The sequence below is a fragment of the Pseudophryne corroboree genome, chromosome 11, assembly GCF_028390025.1.
Source record: "Pseudophryne corroboree isolate aPseCor3 chromosome 11, aPseCor3.hap2, whole genome shotgun sequence".
In the NCBI taxonomy this organism is placed as follows: Eukaryota; Metazoa; Chordata; class Amphibia; order Anura; family Myobatrachidae; genus Pseudophryne; species Pseudophryne corroboree.
In genome coordinates, this window is record NC_086454.1 from 190,131,313 (window position 1) to 190,156,441 (window position 25,129).

General features: G+C 46.4%; 1 protein-coding gene across 5 annotated transcripts in view; it reads left to right on the plus strand.

Moving 5' to 3' along the window:
• The window catches only part of PC (pyruvate carboxylase), a 1,082,342-nt gene that overhangs the window by 1,042,834 nt on the left and 14,379 nt on the right, over positions 1-25,129 (plus strand). For all 5 annotated transcript variants that reach the window (XM_063945165.1, XM_063945163.1, XM_063945164.1 and 2 more), the window contains 3 exons: positions 3,572-3,728; positions 4,152-4,392; positions 4,545-4,794. In XM_063945165.1, the coding sequence (XP_063801235.1) occupies positions 3,572-3,728; positions 4,152-4,392; positions 4,545-4,794 (648 nt within the window). The remainder of the gene's footprint in view (positions 1-3,571; positions 3,729-4,151; positions 4,393-4,544; positions 4,795-25,129) is intronic.

The following is a 25,129-nucleotide window of genomic DNA, read 5'->3' on the forward strand; positions in this document are numbered from 1 at the left end:
CCATCAGAAAAACAGATTCTCTCTTCATCCTCTATGGATTTCATAGAAGAGGATGGCCTGCTAGTAAACAGACGCTGGCAAGATGGCTCCGAATGGTAATATCAGAAGCTTATTCTCATGCAGATCTCCCTACTGCGGCTAATGTCTCTGCTCACTCTACATGTAAGGTAGGTCCTTCATGGGCAGCACAACAGAGTGCTTCAGCAGAACAGATTTGTAAGGCAGCCACATGGTCTTCCATAAACACATTCATCAGACATTATGCCTTGGATACTTTTGCCTCTCATGACGCAGACTTCGGGCGAAAGGTCCTCCTGTGTAATCAGGAGCATCCCCACCATGAAAACTGGCTTTGGGAATCCCAATGTTATCCTGTGGATAACCTGTGGACCCAGCCAGAGAAATTTACCGTTATGGTAAGAACTTACCGTTGATAACGGGATTTCTCTTATGTCCACAGGTATCCACAGGGGTCCCACCCTGATGCACCTGATTTGAGGATCTTGACAATCACTAAACTTCTTCCCTCTTGCATGGAAGGGTGTGCATGTATGTTCTTATCACCTGAACAGGTTTCTACCTGATGCTCCTCCCTAATCGCTGTGGAAAGAACTGATTTGACTGAGTCAGTGGGCGGGATTATATTGTGAAGCCCCGATGCATCCTGGGAGGCCAGAAAGCTCGTGACCGTTTGGTGCCATTTCCGCTGTCGCTTCGGCTTATCCCAATGTTATCCTGTGGATACCTGTGGACATAAGAGAAATACCGTTATCAACGGTAAGTTCTTACCTTAACGGTAAATTTCACTGTGATTGGGCGGTTCTTAGAACATGTCCCGGGTATTTACCTAAGAAGGTGTCTTCTTTCCACCTTAATCAGGAGATCGTGGTTCCGGCCTTTGCTTCTCCTGAATTGTCTTCCAAAGAGCGGTCTTTGAATGTGGTACGGGCTCTCCGTATCTACGTGAAGAGGACAGCTCCTATCAGGAAGTCTGATTCTCTCTTTGTACTGTGTGGTTTTCACAAACGTGGCTGGCCTGCTCACAAGCAGACACTGGCCAGATGCATTATAATGGTGATTATTGCACATGCTTATGTACAGGCTGGTCGTCCAGCTCCTGCTACTATAAAGGCCCATTCTACTCGGTCTGTTTGACCTTCTTGTGCGGCCCGCCGTGGTGCGACCCTTGAACAATTGTGCAAGGCAGCTACGTGGTCCTCAGTGAACATGTTCATAAGGTGCTATGCCTTCGATACTTCCGCCTCCCAGGATGCTTCCTTTGGACGCGGTTTCTTGTGCCCGCTACAGTGCGTCCCCTCCCATAAGGAACTGCTTTAGGACATCCCCAATGTCATTCCCTGTGGAGCCCAGTGTACACTGCAGCAGAAAACGAGATTTATGGTAAGAACTTACTGTTAAATCTCTTTCTGCGAGGTACGCTGGCTCCACAGGGCGCCCACCCTGACGCACTTAGCTTCTTTGGGTTGGTATGGCACTAGCCGCTGACACTTTCTCCTGTCGTGAGAATGTGGTGTATGTGGCTACGAACAGTTGTCGTCTCTTTTGCCTGTTACTGCATTGGACTGATTAACAAAAACTGAGCTCCTGTGCACGGAGGCGGGGTTATAGAGGAGGCGGCGCTAGGCATTCTGGGAAGAAGGTCAAAGCTTTGAGCCTGTTTGTGCCTCGGATCAAGATCCTACTATACACCCCCAATTTCATTACATGTGAAGCCCAGTGTACCTCACAGAAAGATTTAACAAAGGTAAGTTCTTACCATGAATCTCATTTTACATTGCGCGGAGCCCTCATTTTATAGAAATAAAGACATGCAAATTAAGACATTGGGCAAGGGTAATCCTGCACATTTATTTTTCATGAATTAAATGAAAAAATAACTTCATATTTGCACCTGCTTCATGGAGCAATTCAGATGCTCGAACGCCACTTGGTCACTCATTAATTGCACATTTTGACATTAACTTCAATCATTTTCTTTGTATGCCACAATACATCTCCCCTTACAATACAATACATTTTCGTTGTATGCCACAATACATCTCCCCATATATGACAAGGGGAGGGAGTCACAGACAAGCGTGGGGATGGCCATTGAATGTTTTTTGATGGAAAATCATAAAGGGTTTGCACCATGGATGGGCATTACTAACTGGGGATGTGTGAATGCAGACGACCAATGAGAGAAAGGTGTGGTAGCTAAGCACTGTGTAATGCGGATAAGGAAGGGGAAAAAATGAATTTCTGCCATTTGATAGAAAAACCACCAATCATTTGTTGTGAAACCAGATGGTTGCTAACCAACCATGGATGGCTATCCCTAGCTAAAAGGGCCTACACACGGTGTGATATATCTACCGATATGGGCTATATAATCTGTATTGGTAGAAAACATAGTGCATATTGCACCGTGTGGAAACACATTTGCGATGCCAGTGTGCTGTCCCGCGTGATCGGCATTGCAAGGCAAAATAGAGTGTGCAATCTCGGCCAATATTGACTATATCGAAGGTTCATGTCTCTGGCCACAATACAGATAATGGGGGTCATTCCGAGTTGATCGCTCGCTAGCTAGTTTTAGCAGCCGTGCAAACGCTATGCCGCCGCCCACTGGGGAGTGTACTTTAGCTTAGCAGAAGTGCGAACGCATGTGCAGCCGAGCTCTGCAAAAACAGTATGTGCAGTTTCAGAGTAGCTCTGAACCTACTCAGCGCTTGCGATCACTTCAGCCTATTCGTGCGGCCGTCAGTGCTACTGAAAACTTCGCTAGGACCTGTGCAAAACAACAAATGCTTTTGTACCCATACGACACGCCTGCGCATTGCGGTGCATACACATGTGCAGAAATGCAGAATTTTAGCCTGATCGCTGCGCTGCGATCAACTCGGAATGACCCCCAATATCGGCTGTTAGCCTGCATCGCACCTTGTGTAGGCGGCTTTAGTTGCAGCAGTGGACTTGTTCATACAACAGACTCTATTGGTGGCAGAGATGCAGCTTTTTCGTTTTACTTAAATCGCAAATTGAACTTGCGACTGATTATACAGTAGGCTGTCGCCTTTAACATTCTCATTAATGGAAACAGGACTGATGTGTGTCTGTGTGACATTTGTCTTTTCATTGACAAATTAGATTAATATGTTTTTGAATGATGTAATTGTCCTATACTGTAAGTAGTTATTATTCTCTCTGGTGTAATTAATGTATACAATTATAGAACAGATGACTTATCAAAAAATATAGTACTTCCATTTGCTGTAAGAGCTGTATTATCACCAGACAGAAGAGCAAAGATTCTTTCATAAAGAAATGGAACACTGAAATCTGTAGAGTCTGTACCATGACAAACACTATACTGTAGATCCTCATTTTGCTGAGCCCCTTTTTTTTTTGTTTTTTTTTCAAATAATTGTAACTATTAGTTTGTGAGATCGTTGGATAGGTAACAAATGTGCTCAGTACATATAGGTCTCTGTACTTGCACTACTGCTAGATGGTGAGACGCTTCTGGAACCTTCTAGCAGTGTACGATATTGTTGATCTCTTCCCGCAGGTGCTACGTTTGATGTTGCTATGCGCTTCCTTTATGAATGCCCATGGAGACGCTTGCAAGAATTAAGGGAACTTATTCCTAACATACCGTTCCAGATGTTGCTGAGAGGTGCAAATGCTGTAGGGTATACAAACTACCCCGATAATGCCGTTTTCAAGTAAGTGTGTGTTCAGGTAACAGAATAATTAGGTTCTGGCATCATTATTTTATTAATTATTCAAGCTATATGCAGTCACATTGTCGACGTTGACACTAGAATGTTGACAGTTATGATTTCACGTGGTTATCATGTCAGCATTAGGGTTAGGTTTAGGGATAGACTTATCTAAAAACCACACTGTCAACATTCTGACCACAACGACTACCAGTATGTCAGTATGTATATTCAGTATTCACATATTGGATGTTGACATGATGGGCATGTCGATAGGTTCTCTGTCGACATAAGGACTATTATAGATGTCAAACTAATATTCCAAACCCAATTCAACTGGATAATAAACCCAGAAGAGTAAAGATAATATATATATCATGAGAGGAAATGTTTCCAACTCTTCATTTTGTTTGTTTTCAATTTTAGGTTTTGTGAGGTAGCTAAAGAGAATGGAATGGACATTTTTAGGGTCTTTGACTCTCTGAACTATCTGCCCAACATGATTTTGGGTATGGAGGTGGCTGGCAGAGCTGGTGGCGTGGTAGAAGCTGCCATCTCCTATACTGGCGATGTAGCGGACCCCACTCGTACAAAGTACACATTGGACTACTATATGAATCTGGCTGAAGAGCTTGTGAAGGCTGGAACACACATCTTGTGCATTAAGGTACTATATAGAAAGTATGCTAGCAATAGAACACTCACACCCATGGATCTCCCAGGGTGAGAAATGTCTGAATGATGCTGTCAGTCTTTTGCGTAGTTGGCAAATAATGTAATTCTTCAACACTTGGTATTAATTGGTCTTCCCTCTTACAGGACATGGCTGGGCTGTTGAAACCAAAATCTTCAGATTTGCTTATCCGAGCTCTGAGAGATAAGTTTCCAGATATCCCAATCCACGTGCATACCCATGACACAGCCGGTGCTGGAGTAGCTTCTATGCTGGCATGTGCACAAGCTGGAGCAGACGTTGTAGATGTTGCCGTTGACTCAATGTCTGGGATGACTTCTCAGCCTAGTATGGGAGCTTTGGTAGCATGTACGAAGGACACAGACTTAGACACAGGTAAATACATAACAAAATTGGATACATTTAATGGTCAGTAAATTACAAAGTTTTGAATATCTAGCGATTGTGAATGCATATTGTACTGTACATAATGTTTTGGTAGGTTACTATCATTCCTATTCAAGTTTCCAAAGTCATAACAATTATCATGCGAATCAATAAGAGTGTGTCTCCAGTGGCGGGTCTAGAGAGGAAAGGAGGGCAAACAGGGTGATCGCCCACCATAACACACAGTCACAGCCACCACAGCTATCAGTCTTGTAATGATGCTAGAACAGTGTAGATTTGCATCAGGCAGGTGGATGAGTTGCAGCCGGCCACATACAGGGCAGCCCAAGGCAGTGACACATGGCCGGACGGATTAGGGGTCGACGAGCCCCTTCCCATCACAGCTCCTTCTGTTCCCAGTACTCAGTCTCTTGGAGGTGGACTCTGAACACGGACTGTCTGTGAGGTGGATTTAGATTATAGTGCATGGGTTGTATGAGTAATTTAGAAGAGATGATTAATGCTGCTTTCAGACATGTGACTCAGGATTTTGCCGGGTCTAGCAAGCCAGCAAATGTCTTGGTTTACGCTAGAGGTTTTCAAACGTGGTCCTCAAGGCACCCCAGCGGTCCAGGTTTTAGGTAAATCCATGGCTCCGCAGAGATGGTTAAATCAAATTGACTGAGTTGCTAATTAACTCACCTGTGGTCAAGCATGGATACACTTAAAACCTGGACAGTTAGGTGCCTTGAGGACTGCGTTTGAGAACATCTTGTTTATGCGGTTTTAGGAATAACTATTACATGTGTTGCCTGTGTAGTACTCAATAACATTACTATTTCAAAGGTGTTCCCACAGTAACTATTGGTATCTGTTGCTGTGAGTCACAGGACTTAGGGGTTGATGTATCAAGCAGTGGAGAAGTACAGATGTGTCCACTTATATCTAGCCTCCCTGCACATTAAACAGCCCTTCTAGTTACGCTATGCCATGGCATGACTCAGTAGCACTGAACATCTTTATGTGCGACTTTCTCCGTTAAAATGCATTTTATTTGCTTCGCTATGTGAATTGGAAGCATAAGCAGTTTATCCTGATATCCTATATTCTGTATCTGCATAGGAAATGGTATGACCGTGTTTTCTAGGAAAGCACTGTAATATACCATTTCATATGCAGACGTACAGAGAATATAGGCATGCCACATATCGGTTTAATCAGCAGAGTCTGCTTGTGCGTCCTGTTCGCACAGCAATGCGAATAAGATGCATTTTCTGCACAAAAAAACACCCAACACTAACGGAGTTGCATGGGACCTGTCAGCTCACTAATGGTATTTCCCACTAAGTGGCGTATTGAGGCAAAATGTATGAGGACAAATCTGTAGACCAGTGGAGAAGTTGCCCATTGCAACCAGAGTGTACTTAATAAATGATTCCTCATAGCTGATTGGTTGCTATGAGCAACTTCTCCACTAATCAACTTCTCCACTCTTCTCACTGCATGGTACTTGCATGGTACTCAGGGGCAGATGTATTAACCTGGAGAAGGCATAAGGAAGTGATAAACCAGTGATAGGTGTAAGGTGATAAAGGAACCAGCCAATCAGATCCTAACTGTTAATTTACATATTGAAGCTGATTGGCTGGTGCCTTTATCACCTTGCACATATCACTGGTTTATCACTTCCTTATGCCTTCTCCAGGTTAATACATCTGCCCCTAAATTCCTAATGGATAAGGATATCCAGGGGTATGGTGCATAGTCATGCATTATAGTTACTATAAATAGGGATAAAATGCAACGGCTGACAGCAGCATCAGTCAGAAATTTTAGTCAAATCATCATGCATAGGAGACCACAAATAGGTTGAACTCGATGGACAATTGTCTTTTTTCAACCTCAGATACTATGTTACTATGTTACTATATCAACCCCATAGTATAATCAGGATTGGACTGCATTTAATTAGCTGGTACATTTTTGATACCCTATTATGGACAGTAAGCAATCACCTTCATACTAAGACTTTGTAATCCAGGTTGCTATTAATATACTTTCACACATCATCTGACTTTTACATTTTTCTGGATAATTCAGGGAAATGTTACAGCCAGGATTTGTTACCTACAGAATCCATTTTGGATATTTAAATCTATCATGCTTTTCCATGGAGGGACTAAAGTCCCAATTTATACCGTGGGAAACTATCCTTGGAATGTGTAATTCATATTTACTATTGCTGTGGAATTTTGATCTAATCTTTTATATGATTTTTAAGGTTATATTAATGCAATAGTGTGTGTGTGTGTGTGTGTGTGTGTGTTTGGGGGGGGGGTCTGTTACTTGTGTAGTAAGTATACAATAAAGATTTAAATCTACACTGACATCCCTGTAATTCCTTTCTGTTGATTCAGCACTTCTTTCTTTTTGTGTTGTCCTGTAATGTAGTAGGTGCAGATCCTACAAGGTGGGCTGCTGTATTAAACAGTAATAACAAAGTGCACCTACTGTATCTTGTTCATTTGTGATAATTTCCTCAACAGCAGCCTGATATCTTTGTAGCATGGATTTACAGTAAAAGGCTCTGTAAACATTCCATAGAGTTTCTAGTCCATGTAAGCATCAAGCAGTATCGGCAGATACACTGGCTGCACGTTAATGCTGCAGATCTCTATTTTATTGAGACCTGGGGTTTTTGGAGGCCATTGGAGTACACCGTCATTCTATTGTTTGTCCTTGCAGCTTAAGATGACGGATGTTTTGTTTATTTTCTGTTATCTTGGTGAAAGTGGCCATTAGAAGATGGGTAGATTTGCGAAGGGATTAACATGGTCCACAACAATCCTCTGGCAGCCTGGAGCATTTAAACAACACTCAGTTGGTATTAAGTAATCTTATGTGTGCTAGAAAACCACTGCCCACACTATTACACCACTAGCCTGAACTGTTGACACTAGACAAGATGGATCTATTGAATCATGATGTTTGCACCAAATTCTTACCTAGAATTTGCAAGTCACAGGAAAAAAATGAAGATTGGTCAGGCCAGGAAACCTTTCCGCTTTTTGGTGAGCTGGTGCCTGCTGTGGCCTCAGTTTCCTGTTCTTACATGTCAGGAGTGGAATCTAGTGTGTACAGTAGTTTGCTGCTGTGTCTCATATACTTACAGGTTTGATGTGCTGTTCGATCAGAAATGCATTTCTGCAGGTCATTGTGGCAACACGTGGTACCTGTCACAAGTCTGAAACAGTCTGGCCACTGTCCTCTGACCTCTTTCATTGGCAAGGCTTTTTCACCCACAGAACTCGCTGGATGATTTTGTATTTTGTGCACTGTTCTCTGTAAACTCTAGCCTATTGTGCGTAAACTCCCAATAGATCAACCGTTTCTCAGCTACTCAAACCACCCGGTCTGTGCTAACAATCTAGTCACTTAGATCACATTTCTTTCCCATTCTGTTTGGTCTAAAGAACAATGAAACGTCTTAACCATGTCTGCATGCTTTTTATGTATTAAGTTGCTGTCATTTGAGTGGCTGGTGTGCACATAGGCGTGTGCAGTTAATTTTATTAGGGGTGCACTACTGGAGGGGTGTGTCTAGCACCGCCTTTTGGGCTTGTCTAGCACCGCCCAGGGACATGTCTAACACTATTTTACATTCTCTCAGTAAAATCACATGACGTAATTCACACGGTATGAGACGAAATTTACATTACGCCACACAGTATGAGCCAAAATTCACAATACGCCACATGGTATAAGCCAAAATTCACATTACGCCACACAGTATTAGCCAAAATTTACATTAAGCCACACGGAATGAGACGAAATTGACATTACACCACACTGTATGAGCCAAAATTCACATTACGCCACATGGTATAAGCCAAAGTTCACGTTACGCCACACAGTATGAGCCGAAATTCACATTATGCCACAGTGTATGAGATAAAATTCACATTATGCCACAGAGTAATAGATAAAATTCACATTACGCCACACAGTATGAGACAAAATGTACATTACGTCACACTGTAAGAAATAAAATTTACATTATGCCACACAGTATGAGGGAAAATTCACATTACGCCACAATATGCCCCGGCCTTAATAGACCCCATAGTACCCCCCAAACACATTATATAATACACAGTGCACCCTAAACGCATATGCCACACGGTGCCCCCCCCACACACATTATGTGACACATAGTGCCTCTCCAAATACATTATATAATATACATTATACATTACTTGTGGGTGTACTCGCAGCTGAGCGCTCCTCGCCGCCTGCCACTCCATGCGTAGACATCTACTGCCGTCCTTTCTCTCTCCTTCACCCACTCCTTCCCTGTAGTCCTGTTCACATGTGGGTTCCAGTAGTGGGTGCAGCTGACAAATGCACCCTCTACTACCCCTGCAGCGGCGTGTCTCTTCCCCTAGCCTACTGACCGGGCGTAGCGCGCAGGTGAAGAGAGGGAAGCGGCCAGTGGAGGGCGGGGGGCGCAGGTGTAGAGAGCGGGGGTGAGCGGGTGTAGAGAGCGGGGGTGGTCGGGCATAGCGAGCAGGCGGACGGCCGTAGAGAGCGGGTGGGCATACACAGTCAGAAATAGAACTGCAAGCTTGGCAATGACTCAGTTACACTCATGTGTAAGGGGGGTGCCGGACATTAGGGGGTGCCTGTGTGCACCAGGCACCCCCCCCCTGCGCACACCTATGGGTGTGCAGTAATAAGGTTATATATGAGAAATATAGGGCCATTCCACTGTCAATTTTTGTTAAACCTAACACAAGGAAGTTATTTTTTTAAAACAGATGGCTGTAATATCAAAGTGCCTGACTAGGTTTATTTTTTAGATAGAAACATTTTTTTCTCTTCATTGTAACCAACACACAATCACAAACGTTAGTTGTCACATATGGGACAAGCCAAGGCCACTATCCTTTGCAGAGGTTACCTACTTGATAATTTAGCTCAACCCTTTGAGAAATAGCTACATTGTCATTTAACTTGTCAACCTATATTGAAAACTCAACAGTTACAGAGCTACAGATTTTTTTTTGTGATTTTTTTTTTAAAGCGTCACGTACTGTATGGGACATTTTTACTCCTTTTCATGGAATGGCCCTATAGATGTTACAAATCTGACACTTCTATAGGTGTTACAAGATTACCATTTCAGTATAATGTATCTGCTACTATTGATGTTAAATCATTAACCTGCAAGGTAATTCAACCATTTATAGGGAAAAAAAGGCGGGAGAACAAGTGCTGCTGTAGGATTGCAATCATTTTTACTAATAAATGATAAATTACATATAAATAATGAATACAAGGAAAAGAATAAAAAATTGAAGAAGACAAGAATTCTAACAACAAATAGCTGTGTACACACAGACAAATTAATAATGGTTAAAAAAAAGTAATGAATATATATAATGAGAATTAATTGGTGTGTCTACCCGTGTCTTTAACCAAGCTTCTTTATGTTAATGACACACTCCAAACAATGCAGCCAGAAATAGCAGAGTCACTGGTTCGTGAGTAAGATCTGGCATGTGTGTACTAAACAGGTTAATATACTTACTAAGCAGAGGTACATACACCGAATGGCTGGTTAGTTTGATGTGTGCATACTAGGTGTATATACATAGATGAATGCTACCCTGCCTATGCAGACTGATGATGCAGCTCAGGGAGAGAGACTGCTTGACCCTTAATGGAAGTAGAACCTGCTACCTTGATGGGCACTGGTAGATGCAAGGGAGAGCTCCGTACCTTTGCCATCCCAACAACCAGCTTTGAAGGTATCGGTCTATAGCTGGGCATGTACTATACAATTATCTGGCAGATAATCTGTGATTGGAATGAAAACCTGGAAAATGGTTGAAAGCAACGGACATTGACCATTTGCTCCCAAACACTGGAAAATGGACAAAACCTGTCCATGATTTAACCAATTTGTATAAATGACAAGTTTTGTCCATTTGCCAGTGTTTGGGAGCAAATGGTCGATTGGCAGTTGCTCTCATCCATTACCAGGTTTTCATTCCAACCACAGATTATCTGCCAGATAATTGTATAGTGTATGCCCAGTTTAAGAGGATCAATCCCAATGATTTGCACAGAGAGCCCCAGCAGGGCGATTTATTTAACGGCAATGAAAGTGGTATGCACGGCGGCACTCGGCTTCTCTCAGTAAGCTGGAACACAGAAGCTGCTATGAGACGTGTACTACAATGTAGTATCTCAGCTGTCCTGTTCAGCACCCAATGTCAATGGGCCAGGTGCAGACCAGTGGCGGCAAAGGCTTCAACCATCACTAAGTGTTGTGTATATATAATAACTTATCTAATTGCCGACACTCCAATTCTTCAAAGCATAATATTGTTACAATTGCAAGATCATTCTCTGCAGCGGAGATTATCTGACATTGGTGGAGGTACTCTGTGTGGTGCTGCCTCCTATCAGTCCTGGCAAGATTCATCATTTGCTTGGGGTTTTTTTGTTTGTTTTTTACTCATTTTATGAACAGTAAATTGCTAAAAATGTATCTGGCCCTGTAAGCTTTCGGGAGAGTTTTGGAAGGATTGTCTGGTTCTACCGTAAAGTGTGTGTGAACCCAGAGTATGTACAGACCAGATGATTAGATGTAAATTTCCCAGTTGCCGAATTTGCAGTCAAGCAAATGATGAATGGTGCAAACATTGCTCTTTTACATGCTGGACATAGATTCTGGCCAGCAGCTTTTAGAGTTGGGCTAGGCTTGCTCCTAACTCTGTATCAGACGCGTAGAGGTCTGTTCAATCATGTGCAAAAGCCAGTGATGCAGTGCACATCCATGCAGTACACATGGTAGATCTTCATTGCGCAAAATAGAGATGATTTAGGGGCGACGAAGCGTGCCGTTGCTGCCGTTCCATAATAGAATCGTCTCGGTTGTGTACATAGAAGATTTATCCCAGATTGATTTATATTTGTAGAAGTCCATAGTGGGCGTGTATGGATGAAGGAATTGCTGTAAATAATGGATAGCAGCATCAGATAAAAACACGTATAGTTAATTTGTTCTGATTACCTTGGAATTGTTTCAGACTGAATGTTACAGATTTAGGGCATAAATGTTTGTGAAATACGCTGTTATGGAAATTGCAGGTATAACATACTGCGTTGATGCTTGTTGTATTTCCAGTCCTCATTGTTATGCTCCTTTAAGTTTTTATTCTTAGCTCATAGAGAAGGATCCCCTTCTATGTGCCTGTGTAGTAACAGCCCCCCTGTGCTCTCCCTGGCACACATTTTGGCAAGCTGTGTGGGCTTTAAAAGCAACAAATTGTAAGTGTTAAATGTACATTGGGATTACTGCCTCTTTTAGTAGTGATTAGCAGCTGGCATCTCACCCTGTATAAAGAGCCTGGCATGGTGCAAGATGTGCAGCATGTGTGCTTTTATATTTCAGGAGCCCATTCTTTGCCTACAGTAATATGGCATTTGAGAACTGATAAGTGGTTATTAACCTGTGTAACCAGAGTGTGTGCTTTTGTCCAAGCAGTATTCACAAAGACTTATTTTGGCTTCTATACAACAGGTGCATGTTATGCTATAATAACTATGAGAGGGTTGTGAGCTGTACCTGCTCCCCTGTTCTCTGAATAACCCAGAAGATGAGCTGCATTCACATACCTGTGCATTGATGGGACCTTCTTGTATATACTTACCGGATGTATGCAGTAAAACTGTAATTTCTGCTGCAGGGTACACTGGGCTCCACAAGGATAGACATAGGGTTGTAGAGTAGGATCTTGATCCGAGGCACCACCAGGCTCAAAAGCTTTGACTGTTCCCAAGATGCATAGCGCCGCCTCCTCTATAACCCCGCCTCCCTGCACAGGAGCTCAGTTTTTAGTTAACCAGCCCAATGCAGTATCAGGAAAAGAGACGACAACGGTTAGTAGCCACATACACCACACTCTCACGACAGGAGAAGTGTCAGCGACTAATGCCATACCAACCCAAAGAAGCTAAGTACGTCAAGGTGGGCGCCTTGTGGAGCCCAGTGTACCTCGCAGAAAGAGTTTTAACAAAGGTAAGTTCTTACCATAAAACTCGTTTTCTGCTGCGGGGTACACTGGGCTCCACAAGGATAGACATAGGGGATGTCCTAAAGCAGTTCCTTATGGGAGGGGACGCACTGTAGCGGGCACAAGAACCCGGCGTCCAAAGGAAGCATCCTGGGAAGCGGCAGTATCGAAGGTCCAACAGACAGAGTAGAATGGGTCGTAATGTGAGCAGGAGCGGACAGACCAGCCCTCACATAAGCATGTGCAATCACCATTCTAATCCATCTGGCCAAAGTCTGCTTGTGAGCAGGCCAGCCCCGTTTGTGAAACCCAAACAGAATGAAGAGAGAATCAGATTTCCTCCCTGCACAGGAGCTCAGCTTCGTAGTTGGTGCCGCAGATAGCAGGCACATAACAGAGGGGCTGCTCTGAGCAGCCCTAAGAAGAGCTTTTTTGAGAAGAAAAGTGAAGACTTCAAGGGCTGCAGCTGTGTGTACATGTCTAGTGACATTCACTGCTGCAGCTCCATCTCTCCCCAACGGCGCTGTACACTCCCGCGCCCTGGTTGCCGCCGGGTACCTACAGCAGGAGGCTCCGGTTTTCTTCTGGTCAGGCACACACGACGGGGGCTCTCCGGGATCGCGTGGCCGCGCTTCGGGAGGTGGTGAGTGGGTCCCGTTTGCGGGACCTGTACTTTATCGCGATCCGGCGCGGTCAGTGGGAGGCGGACCGCGCGCGCTGGCGGTGGACACTGGCAGTACAGGCGATCCCACTAGATCACCAGGGCATGGGTGCAGGTCAGGTTTTCCCTTAAAACCGTTTTGTGTGTAGCCCGCAGTACCTGGTGGTTTTGCCAGCAGAGGGGATAAGGCTTAGACCTGAAGCCCCTCCCCCAGCCCCAGGGCGCCATTTCCAGCAAATGTTCCCACCCTGGAGCTGCATATCTGTCTCTCCCTCACTCCCTGTCAGTGTTTGGGCGCCATTTCTCTCCGCTACACTGTTCCTGGGATTGCTTGGGCAAATCCTCCTGTGTAAAGCCGCCTGGTTGTCAGCGCTGTGACTTTACATGACACTTAAGTTTTTTACATGTCAATTAGACAGTGTTAGTTAAGAAAGAGTGCATTTAGTCAGGGTTCCCTGGTACAAATACCCTGTGATATACATCCAGTTCTTACTGTGCAGTGTTATATCTGTTGACTACATAGCTATATATAAGCTGGTCCAGTGCAGTATTATTGTTAGTAATAGCCTCTGCATTGTATAACTGTGACTATATGTGTGTGCATTAGCTTGCTGAGTGGTTTCCATTTCGTGTCTCTCACTCAACTTGCTATCCCTATATTCTATAACCTGAGGGGGCTTGGTGCGTCAGGTTTTATAATTATATAGGATTTTCACAAGATATACTCTATTACGTATTTCTCTAACGTCCTAAGTGGATGCTGGGGACTCCGTAAGGACCATGGGGATTAGCGGCTCCGCAGGAGACTGGGCACAACTAAAGAAAGCTTTAGGACTACCTGGTGTGCACTGGCTCCTCCCACTAAGACCCTCCTCCAGACCTCAGTTAGATTCTTGTGCCCGGCTGAGCTGGATGCACACTAGGGGCTCTCCTGAGCTCCTAGAGAGAAAGTATATTTAGGTTTTTTATTTTACAGTGAGATCTGCTGGCAACAGACTCACTGCAGCGAGGGACTAAGGGGAGAAGAAGCGAACCTACCTAACAGGTGGTAGTTTGGGCTTCTTAGGCTACTGGACACCATTAGCTCCAGAGGGATCGACCGCAGGACCCGACCTTGGTGTTCGTTCCCGGAGCCGCGCCGCCGTCCCCCTTACAGAGCCAGAAGCAAGAAAAGGTCCGGAAAATCGGCGGCAGAATACTTCGGTCTTCACCAAGGTAGCGCACAGCACTGCAGCTGTGCGCCATTGCTCCTCATGTACACCTCACACTCCGGTCACTGATGGGTGCAGGGCGCTGGGGGGGGGGGGCGCCCTGAGGGCAATATATGACACCTTGGCTTGCAAATCTACATCATATATAGTCCTAGAGGCTATATAGATGTAAAATTACCCCTGCCAGTATTCCAGAAAAAGCGGGAGAAAGTCCGCCGAAAAAGGGGCGGGCCATCTCTCTCAGCACACTGGCGCCATTTTTTCTTCACAGTGCAGCTGGAAGACAGCTCCCCAGGCTCTCCCCTGTAGTTTTCAGGCTCAGGGTTAAAAAGAGAGGGGGGGCACTAAATTTAGGCGCAATATATGTATACAAGCAGCTATTGGGGGAAAAATCACTCAGTTATAGTGTTAATCCCTGCATTATATAGCGCTCTGGTGTGTGCTGGCATACTCTCTCTCTGTCCCCCCAAAGGACTTTGTGGGGTCCTGTCCTCAGTCAGAGCATTCCCTGTGTGTGTGCGGTGTGTCGGTACGGTTGTGTCGACATGTTGGATGAGGAAGGTTACGTGGAGGCGGAGCAGAGGCCGATAAATGGGATGTCGCCCCCTGTGGGGCCGACACCAGAGTGGATGGATAGGTGGAAGGTATTAACCGACAATATCAACTCCTTACATAAAAGGCTGGATGACGTAGCAGATGTGGGACAGCCGGCTTCTCAGCCCGCGCCTGCCCAGGCGTCTCAAAGGCCATCAGGGGCTCAAAAAAACGCCCGTTACCTCAGATGGCAGACACAGATGTCGACACGGAGTCTGACTCCAGTGTCGACGAGGTTGAGACATATACACAATCCACTAGGAACATCCGTTACATGATCTCGGCAATGAAAAATGTGTTACGCATTTCTGACATGAACCCAAATACCACATAAAAGGGGTTTTATTTTTGGGGAGAAAAAGCAGCCAGTGTTTTGTTCCCCCATCAGATGAATGAATGAATGAAGTGTGTAAAGAAGCGTGGGTTCCCCCGATAAGAAACTGGTAATTTCTAAACAGTTACTGATGGCGTACCCTTTCCCGCCAGAGGATAGGTCACGCTGGTAGATATCCCCTAGGGTGGATAAGGCGCTCACACGTTTGTCAAAAAAGGTGGCACTGCCGTCTTAGGATACGGCCACCTTGAAGGAGCCTGCTGATAAAAAGCAGGAGGCTATCCTGAAGTCTGTATATACACACACTCAGGTTCTATACTGAGACCTGCAATTGCCTCAGCAAAATAGTGCTGCTGCAGCGTGGTCTGATACCCTGTCAGATGATATTAATACCCTAGACAGGGATAATATTTTGCTAACATAGAGCATTTTAAAGACGTCGTCTTATATAGGAAGGATGCACAGAGGGATATTTACCGGCTGGCATCCAGAATTAATGCAATGTCCATTCTGCCCGGAGGGTATTAGAAACCCGGCAGTGGACAGGTGATGCTGCCTTTAAAAGGCACATGGAGAATTCTGCCTTATAAGGGTGAGGAATTGGTTGGGGATGGTCTCTGGGACCTCGTATCCACAGCAACAGCTGGGAAGAAAATTTTTTACCTCAGGTTTCCTCACAAAAGCCTAAGAAAGCACCATATTTTCAGGTACAGTCCTTTCGGCTTCAGAAAAGCAAGCGGGTCAAAGGCGCTTCCTTTCTGCACAGAGACAAGGGAAGAAGGAAAAAGCTGCTCCAGGCAGCCAGTTCCCAGGATCAAAAATCTTCCCTCGCTTCCTCTGAGTCCACCGCATGACGCTGGGGCTCCACAGGTGGAGACAGGTGCGGTGGGGGCGCGTCTCGGGAACTTCAGGGACCAGTGGGCTTGCCCACAGGTGGATCCCTAGGTTCTGCAAGTAGTATCACAGGGATACAGGCTGGAGTTCGAGGCGACTCCCCCTCGCCGTTACCTCACATCAGCCTTGCCTGCTGCCCTTGGAGAAAGGTGGTACTGGCGGCAATTCACAAGCTGTACTTCCAGCAGGTGAAATCAAGGTACCCCTCCTTCAACAAGGCCGGGGTTACTATTCCAAAATGTTGTGGTACCGAAACCAGACGGTTCGGTGAGACCCATTCTAAAATTGAAATCCTTGAACACTTATATACGAAGGTTCAAGTTCAAAATGGAATCGCTCAGGGCGATTATTGCAAGCCTGGAGAATTTCAGGGTATCACTGGACATCAAGGATGCTTACCTGCATGTCCCTATTTACCCTCTTCACCAGGTGTACCTCAAAATTGTGGTACAGGATTGTCATTACCTATTCCAGACGTTGCCGTTGGTCTGTCCCCGGCACCGAGGGTATTTACCAAGGTAATGGCCGAAGTACTTATCCCGTACTTGGACGATCTCCTTATAAAGGCGAGGTCCAGGGAGCAGTTGTGCTACAACAGCACGGCTGGATTCTGAATATTCCAAAGTCGCAGCTGGTTCCTGGGTATGGTTCTGGACACAGAACAGGATAAAAAGGGTTTCTCCCGGAGGAGAAGTCCAAGGAGTTGGCGTCTCTAGACGGAGACCTCCTAATACAAATACAGGTGTCGGTGCATCAATGCACGCGAGCCTTGGGAAAGATGGGAGCTTCTTACGAAGAAATTCCATTCGCCAGGTCCCATGCAAGGATCTTTCAGTGGGATCTGTTGGACAAGTGGTCCGGGTCGCATCTTCAGATGCATCGGCGGATAACCCTGTCTCCAAGGGCCAGGGTGTCGCTGTGGTGGTGACTGCAGAGTGCTCATCTTCTAGGGGGCCGCAGATTCGGCATACAGGACTGGGTCCTGGTGACCACGGATGCCAGCCTTCAAGGCTGGGGGGCAGTCACACAGGGAAGAAACTTCCAAGGCCTATGGAAAAGTCAGGAGACTTCCCTACACATAAATGTTCTGGAACTATGGGCCATTTACAATGCCCTAAGTCAGGCTAGACCCCTGCTTCAACACCGTCCGGTGCTGATCCAGTCAGACAACATCACGGCGGTCGCTTAGGGAAACCGACAGGGCGGCACAAGAAGCAGGATGGCGATGGCAGAAGCCACAAGGATTCTCCGATGGGCGGAAAATCATGTGTTAGCACTGTCAGCAGTGTTCATTCCCGGAGTGGACAATTGAGAAGCAGACTTTCTCAGCAGACACGACCTCCACCCGGGAGAGTGGGGACTTCATCCAGAAGTCTTCCAAATGATTGTACACCGTTGGGAAAGGCCACAGGTGGACATGATGGCGTCTCGCCTCAACAAAAAGCTACAAAGATATTGCGCCAGGTCAAGGGACCCTCAGGCGATAGCTGTGGACGCTCTGGTAACACCGTGGGTGTACCAGTCGGTGTATGTGTTCCCTTCTCTGCCTCTCATACCCAGGGTAATGAGAATAATAAGAAGGAGAGGAGTAAGAACTATACTCATTGTTCCGGGTTGGCCAAGAAGAGCTTGGTACCCAGAACTCCAAGAAATGATCTCAGAGGACCCATGGCCTCTGCCTCTCAGACAGGACCTGCTGCAGCAGGGGGCCTGTCTGTTCCAAGACGTACCGCGGCTGCGTTTGACGGCATGGCGGTTGAACGTCGGATCCTGAAGGAAAAGGGCATTCCGGAGGAAGTTATCCCTACGCTATTTAAAGCTAGGAAAGAAGTGAACGCAAACCATTATCACCGCATATGGCGGAAATATGTTGCGTGCTGTGAGACCAGTAAGGCCCCAAAAGGAGGAATTTCAGCTAGGTCGATTTCTGCACTTCCTACAAGTCAGAGGTGACTATGGGCCTAAAATTAGGTTCCATTAAGGTCCAGATTTCGGCTCTATCGATTTTCTTGCAAAATAGAACTGGCTTCACTGCCTGAAGTTCAGACTTTTGTTAAGGGAGTGCTGCATAGTCAGCCCCCGTTTGTGCCTCCAGTGGCACCGTGGGATCTCAACGTAGTGTTGGATTTCCTGAAGTCGCATTGAGTTGAGCCACTTAAATCCGTAGAGCTACAATTCCTCACGTGGAAAGTGGTCATGCTGTGGGCCTTGGCGTCGGCCAGGCGGGTATCAGAATTGGCGGCTTTGTCATGCAAAAGCCCTTATCTGTATTTTATATGGATAAGGCGGAATTGAGGACTCGTTCCCAATTCCTTCCTAAGGTGGTATCAGTTTTTCATGTGAACCAACCTATTGTGGTGCCTGCGGCTACTTGGGACTTGGAGGATTCCAAGTTTCTGGACGTAGTCAGGGCCCTGAAAAATATATGTTTCCAGGACGGCTGGAGTCAGAAAGACTGACTCGCTATTTATCCTGTATGCACCCAACAAGCTGGGTGCTCCTGCTTCTAAGCAGACTATTGCTCGCTGGATCTGTAGCACGATTCAACTTGCACATTCTGCGGCTGGACTGCCGCACCCTAAATCTGTAAAAGCCCATTCCACGAGGAAAGTGGGTTCTTCTTGGGCGGCTGCCCGAGGGGTCTCGGCTTTACAAATTTGCCGAGCTGTTACTTGGTCGGGGTCAAACACTCTTGCAAGAGTCTACAAGTTTGATACCCTGGTTGAGGAGGACCTAGAGTTTGCTCATTCGGTGCTGCAGAGTCATCCGCACTCTCCCGCCCGTTTGGGAGCTTTGTTATAATCCCCATGGTCCTTACGGAGTCCCCAGCATCCACTTAGGACGTTAGAGAAAATAAGATTTTACTCACCGGTAAATCTATTTCTCGTAGTCCGTAGTGGATGCTGGGCGCCCATCCCAAGTGCGTATTGTCTGCAATACTTGTATATAGTTATTGCCTAACTAAAGGGTTATTGTTGAGCCATCTGTTGAGAGGCTCAGTTGTTATCATACTGTTAACTGGGTATAGTATCACGAGTTATACGGTGTGATTGGTGTGGCTGGTATGAGTCTTACCCGGGATTCAAAATCCTTCCTTATTGTGTCAGCTCTTCCGGGCACAGTATCCTAACTGAGGTCTGGAGGAGGGTCTTAGTGGGAGGAGCCAGTGCACACCAGGTAGTCCTAAAGCTTTCTTTAGTTGTGCCCAGTCTCCTGCGGAGCCGCTAATCCCCATGGTCCTTACGGAGTCCCCAGCATCCACTACGGACTACGAGAAATAGATTTACCGGTGAGTAAAATCTTATTTTTTCTCTGTGATTTTAGTCACCATATCTCTCCTGTATCTCTGCTGGTGCTGACTACACTGCGCAGGGTTTGGGCAAGAGGTATTGTGCTGCTGACAATTGTACTGTGTTACCTGATACTGCAAGTTATATCATGTCTGCTTCTGAAGGTGACGGCTCTGGGGCTGAACACACTGCCAGTGTTGCTGAAGCCACAGATCCCTATGAGGAGACTATAGCAGCTGTGGGCTCTGGTTCTGGGGGCTCTTTGCCCCCCAGTGGGACTGTGGCAACGGGGGTACATAATGACCCACCGTGGGCCACTTTCTCCACGCTTCTACATATGCTAGTTACTAAACTAACACCCCCTATGGGACCTCCTATCCCGGTGCAACCGTATGTGGTCCCCACAGCTAACCCACCGTGGGTGGATAATTTATCTGCTCAGTTGAAGAAGTTGAACCAGTCCTTGACTACTAAAAAGTCTGACCCTCGCTCGCCTAAGACCAAGGGGTCCTCTAAGCGAGCTCTTATCTCCTCACAATCCACTGCTGTCACTGACACCTCGTCTGATGAAGATGGCGCTAACACTGACCCCACAGATTCTGACACAGATACTGCTGATGGGGAGGGTAGTTCACATGTGGATGTTCCTGATCTTTTGGAGGCTATTAAGTTAATTTTACATATTACGGATGATCCCGAGCCATCCGCCCCTCATAAGAAACCAGATAGGTTCAAGCATCAGAAGGTGGTCAAACAAGTTTTACCTCACTCTGACCACCTAGTGGATATATATGTCAGGAACCCTGGGGAAACCCGGGTAAGAAGTTTGTGCCTCAAAAGAAGATGCTGGCTCGCTATCCCCTCGCTCCAGAGCTGTCTAAAAATTGGGAAATGCCTCCTCCAGTAGACTCGCATGTGGCTAGGATGGTGGTTTCCTCAGCTCTACCTGTCACTACTGTCACGTCTCTAAAAGAGCCTACGGATAAACGTGTGGAGGGTTGTCTGAAAGCGATTTACACCCTCACGGGTGCTGCACGAAGGCCCACTATTGCAGCAACATGGGCTGCAGAGGCTCTTGAAGCATGGGTCCTCGAGTTGGAAGCTGAAATCTCTTCTGACCATGCTAGACAATGCTTGTCATATATTGTCACAGCTTCTCACTATATTAAAGAGGCGGCTTCTGATGCTGGTATTCTAGCAGCCAAGGCCCCCTCATCGATTTTGCCTGACAGACCGTTGGACCAGACAAAGGCAAACACTCTACATTCGGTGGTACAGACCCTCCTGGATACAGGAGACGTAGTACAGGTGCCTCTTGCTCAGAGGGGCCGGGGGTACTATTCTCCGCTGTTTCTGGTCCTGAAACCGAATGGGTCCTCCCAGCCCATTCTCAACCTCAAGGCATTGAACAGGTTTGTGAAAGTTTCCAAGTTCCGTATGGAAACCCTTCGCTCTATAGTTCTGGCCTGGGGACTACATGGTCTCCCTGGACATACAGGATGCTTACCTGCATATTCCTATAGCAGTGTCACATCAGCAATACCTGTGGTTTGCGATTGGCAACCTCCATTACCAGTTTCGGGCGTTACCTTTTGGTTTAACTACGGCTCCGCGAGTCTTCACCAAAGTTATGGCGGTGTTGACGGTGGTACTCCGCCGTAAAGGGGTCAGGATACTGCCGTACCTGGACGACTTGTTAATCCTGGCAAATTTCCCAGAACTTCTCCTACGTCATCTGGATATGACTGTCCGGTTTCTACAAGCCCACGGGTGGCTCATCAACTGGAAGAAATCCTCCCTGGTCCCTGCTCAGACCATGGTGCACCTGGGAGTGCTATTGGACACTCACAACCAGCGGTTGTTATTGTCTCAGGAGAAAGTCCTGAAGCTTCAGGACAGGATTCGTTGCTTCCTTTCTCGTCCGCAAGTGTCGATACATTTGGCGATGCAGGTGCTGGGCCTCATGGTATCAGCATTCGACATGGTGGAGTGTGCTCAATTCCATTCTCGCCCCCTCCAGAGGCTGACTCTAGCCAAGTGGGACGGCCTGCCTCACCGGATCAGGTCTCACATGATCTCATTGACTCAGAAGGTCCGTCTGTCGCTGCACTGGTGGCTCCAGGACCAACGATTGTGCAGGGACCGTCCCTTCTGGATATCTGACTGGGTCCTGTTGACAGATGCCAGTCTAAGAGGTTGGGGATCGGTGCTGGAGCAACACTCCCTTCGGGGTCGGTGGACCAAGGAGGAATCTCTCCTCTCGATCAACATTCTGGAATTGCGGGCGGTCTTCAGTGCATTGAACCTGGCCCAGCATTTAATTCAGACCGTCCTGTTCAAGTACAGTCGGACAACGCCACCACAGTGGTTTACATAAATCATCAAGGCGGCACTCGAAGCCGGTTGGCAATGAAGGAAGTCTCACGGATTCTACATTGGGCGGAACGCCATCTACCGGCCATATCGGCAATATTCATTCCGGGGGTCCTGAATTGGGAAACAGACTTTCTCAGTCGTCAGGACGTACACGCCGGGGAGTGGGGCCTCCATCCAGAAGTGTTTCAACTCCTAGTGGAAAAGTGGGGTCTTCCAGACGTAGATCTGATGACGTCTCGACACAATCACAAGGTTCCGGTATTCGGAGCCAGGACAAGGGATCCTGAAGCAGCATTCATGGATGCGCTGGCGGAGACGTGGAGGTTTCGGCTGCCGTATGTGTTCCCTCCGGTGTCACTCCTGCCCAGTGTAATTCAGAAGTTCAAGCAAAAAAGAGGAATTCTGCTTCTCATAGCTCCAGCGTGGCCCAGGCGGCACTGGTTCTCAGACCTGCAGGGCCTATCGTCAGAGCGTCCTATTCTACTTCCACAACGCCCAGACCTCCTCGTTCAGGGCCCCTGTGTCTACCAGGACCTAGCCCGGCTGTCTTTGACGGCGTGGCTCTTGAAGCTTCCATCTTAAGGGCTAAAGGGTTTTCTGAGGTGGTCATTCAAACTATGTTGCGGGCCTGGACGGATTTACTATAGGGTCTGGCATTCTTACTTTATTTGTTCGCATCTAACAATTATGACGCTTCCAAGTTTAGTATAGCCAAGTTGTTGGCCTTTCTTCAGCAGGGCCTCAAGGTTCAAATATCTGCCTTGTCGGTGTGGTTTCAGAGAAAGATTGCGACCTTACCTGATGTGCATACCTTTACTCAGGGTGTGTTGCGTATCCAACCTCCCTATGTCCCGCCTGTGGCTCCTTGGGACTTGTCGGTGGTTTTGGAGGCGTTACAAGAGTGTCCGTTTGAACCTCTTGGTTCAGCTGACCTTAAGTGGCTTTCCCTTAAGGTGGTGTTTCTGCTGGCTATTGCTTCAGCTAGAAGAGTGTCGGATTTGGGTGTCTTGTCTTGTAGTTCCTCATATCTGATATTTCACCGTGACCGGGCGGTTCTTAGGACTCGTCCCAGTTATTTGCCTAAGGTGGTTTCTTCGTTCCACCTTAATCAGGAGATTGTGGTACCGGCCTTTGTCTCCTGATCTGTCTCCCAAAGAGCGGTCTTTGGATGTGGTACGGGCTCTCCGTATCTATGTGAAGAGAACTGCTTCTCTTAGGAAATCTGATTCTCTCTTCATTCTGTTTGGGTTTCACAAACGGGGCTGGCCTGCTCACAAGCAGACTTTGGCCAGATGGATTAGAATGGTGATTGCACATGCTTATGTGAGGGCTGGTCTGTCAGCTCCTGCTCACATTACGGCCCATGCTACTCTGTCTGTTGGACCTTCGATACTGCCGCTTCCCAGGATGCTTCCTTTGGACGCCGGGTTCTTGTGCCCGCTACAGTGCGTCCCCTCCCATAAGGAACTGCTTTAGGACATCCCCTATGTCTATCCTTGTGGAGCCCAGTGTACCCCGCAGCAGAAAACGAGTTTTATGGTAAGAACTTACCTTTGTTAAAACTCTTTCTGCGAGGTACACTGGGCTCCACAAGGCGCCCACCTTGACGTACTTAGCTTCTTTGGGTTGGTATGGCATTAGTCGCTGACACTTCTCCTGTCGTGAGAGTGTGGTGTATGTGGCTACTAACCGTTGTCGTCTCTTTTCCTGATACTGCATTGGGCTGGTTAACTAAAAACTGAGCTCCTGTGCAGGGAGGCGGGGTTATAGAGGAGGCGGCGCTATGCATCTTGGGAACAGTCAAAGCTTTTGAGCCTGTTGGTGCCTCGGATCAAGATCCTACTCTACACCCATATGTCTATCCTTGTGGAGCCCAGTGTACCTCGCAGAAAGAGTTTTAACAAAGGTAAGTTCTTACCATAAAACTCGTTTTGTGCTAATCTGCTTTTCCATTATGTCCTTTCTTTGCGATAACATTTTTTAGTTTCTAAGATGTGCCGGGGGTAGTCAGCGGTAACCATTTCAATTATTGAACGAAGCCTTAACTCTGGAAAAACATACGTCTTCGTCAGATGATAATTAGACCTGTACATTTTATAATTTTTTTGGCGCAAGTTATTTGTGTTGGGTATCACACTTTGTTGTAGAGACTTTGAAATCATAGGATACCAATTGTTACGTTTTATTTATTGGAGAGAAGCCCTTAATTGCAGCACCAGAAATGAGAGCTTCTGTCTTCCTGTCCACTAGAGAGTTTTTGCCAGGCTAGAAACTATTTGCTGTGGGGCAGATTTAGAGTTACAGAAAGTATCTTTTTATCTGGATCGGACTATGAAGCAGTGCAAGGGGGGCAAATATTTTCATAACTTTTTGCATGCAAGGTAAATACTGGCTGCTTTTGTGTGCAGCACACACATTGTGGACAGCTTTCTTTTTACACTGCTGTTTAGATTTGCATACTGTACTTCTCAACTTCTTTATAATGGAAAACAGGGCTCTTTCGTGCTGAAAGTGTGTGCACTCAAAAAGGTGCCTTGACATCACTGGAAAGTGATGGGAGCTGCAGGACATGCCCCCAGTCCCTCACATCGAGGAATAGACAGTGAAATGATAAGTTCAGCCTTACCGCCTTCAGGGCTATTACCCAGGAGCCGAGCATCATTAAGCTGACCCAGCAAAGTTTATTTTTAGTAAATTGCGCTGGTAACCAATTTATGTACAGATGTGTCCTCATACATGTAGCCTCCATATGCCACGCAGTGTGAGATGCCTGGTGCGAGTGAGTGGCCAGGTCCAATGCAACTCTGCTGGTGCCACGCATGTTTTATTGTCAAAAATGCATCTTATTGGCAATGTGTTGCGACTAGCATGTACTAGGAGACTGTGCTGATTAATTTGAT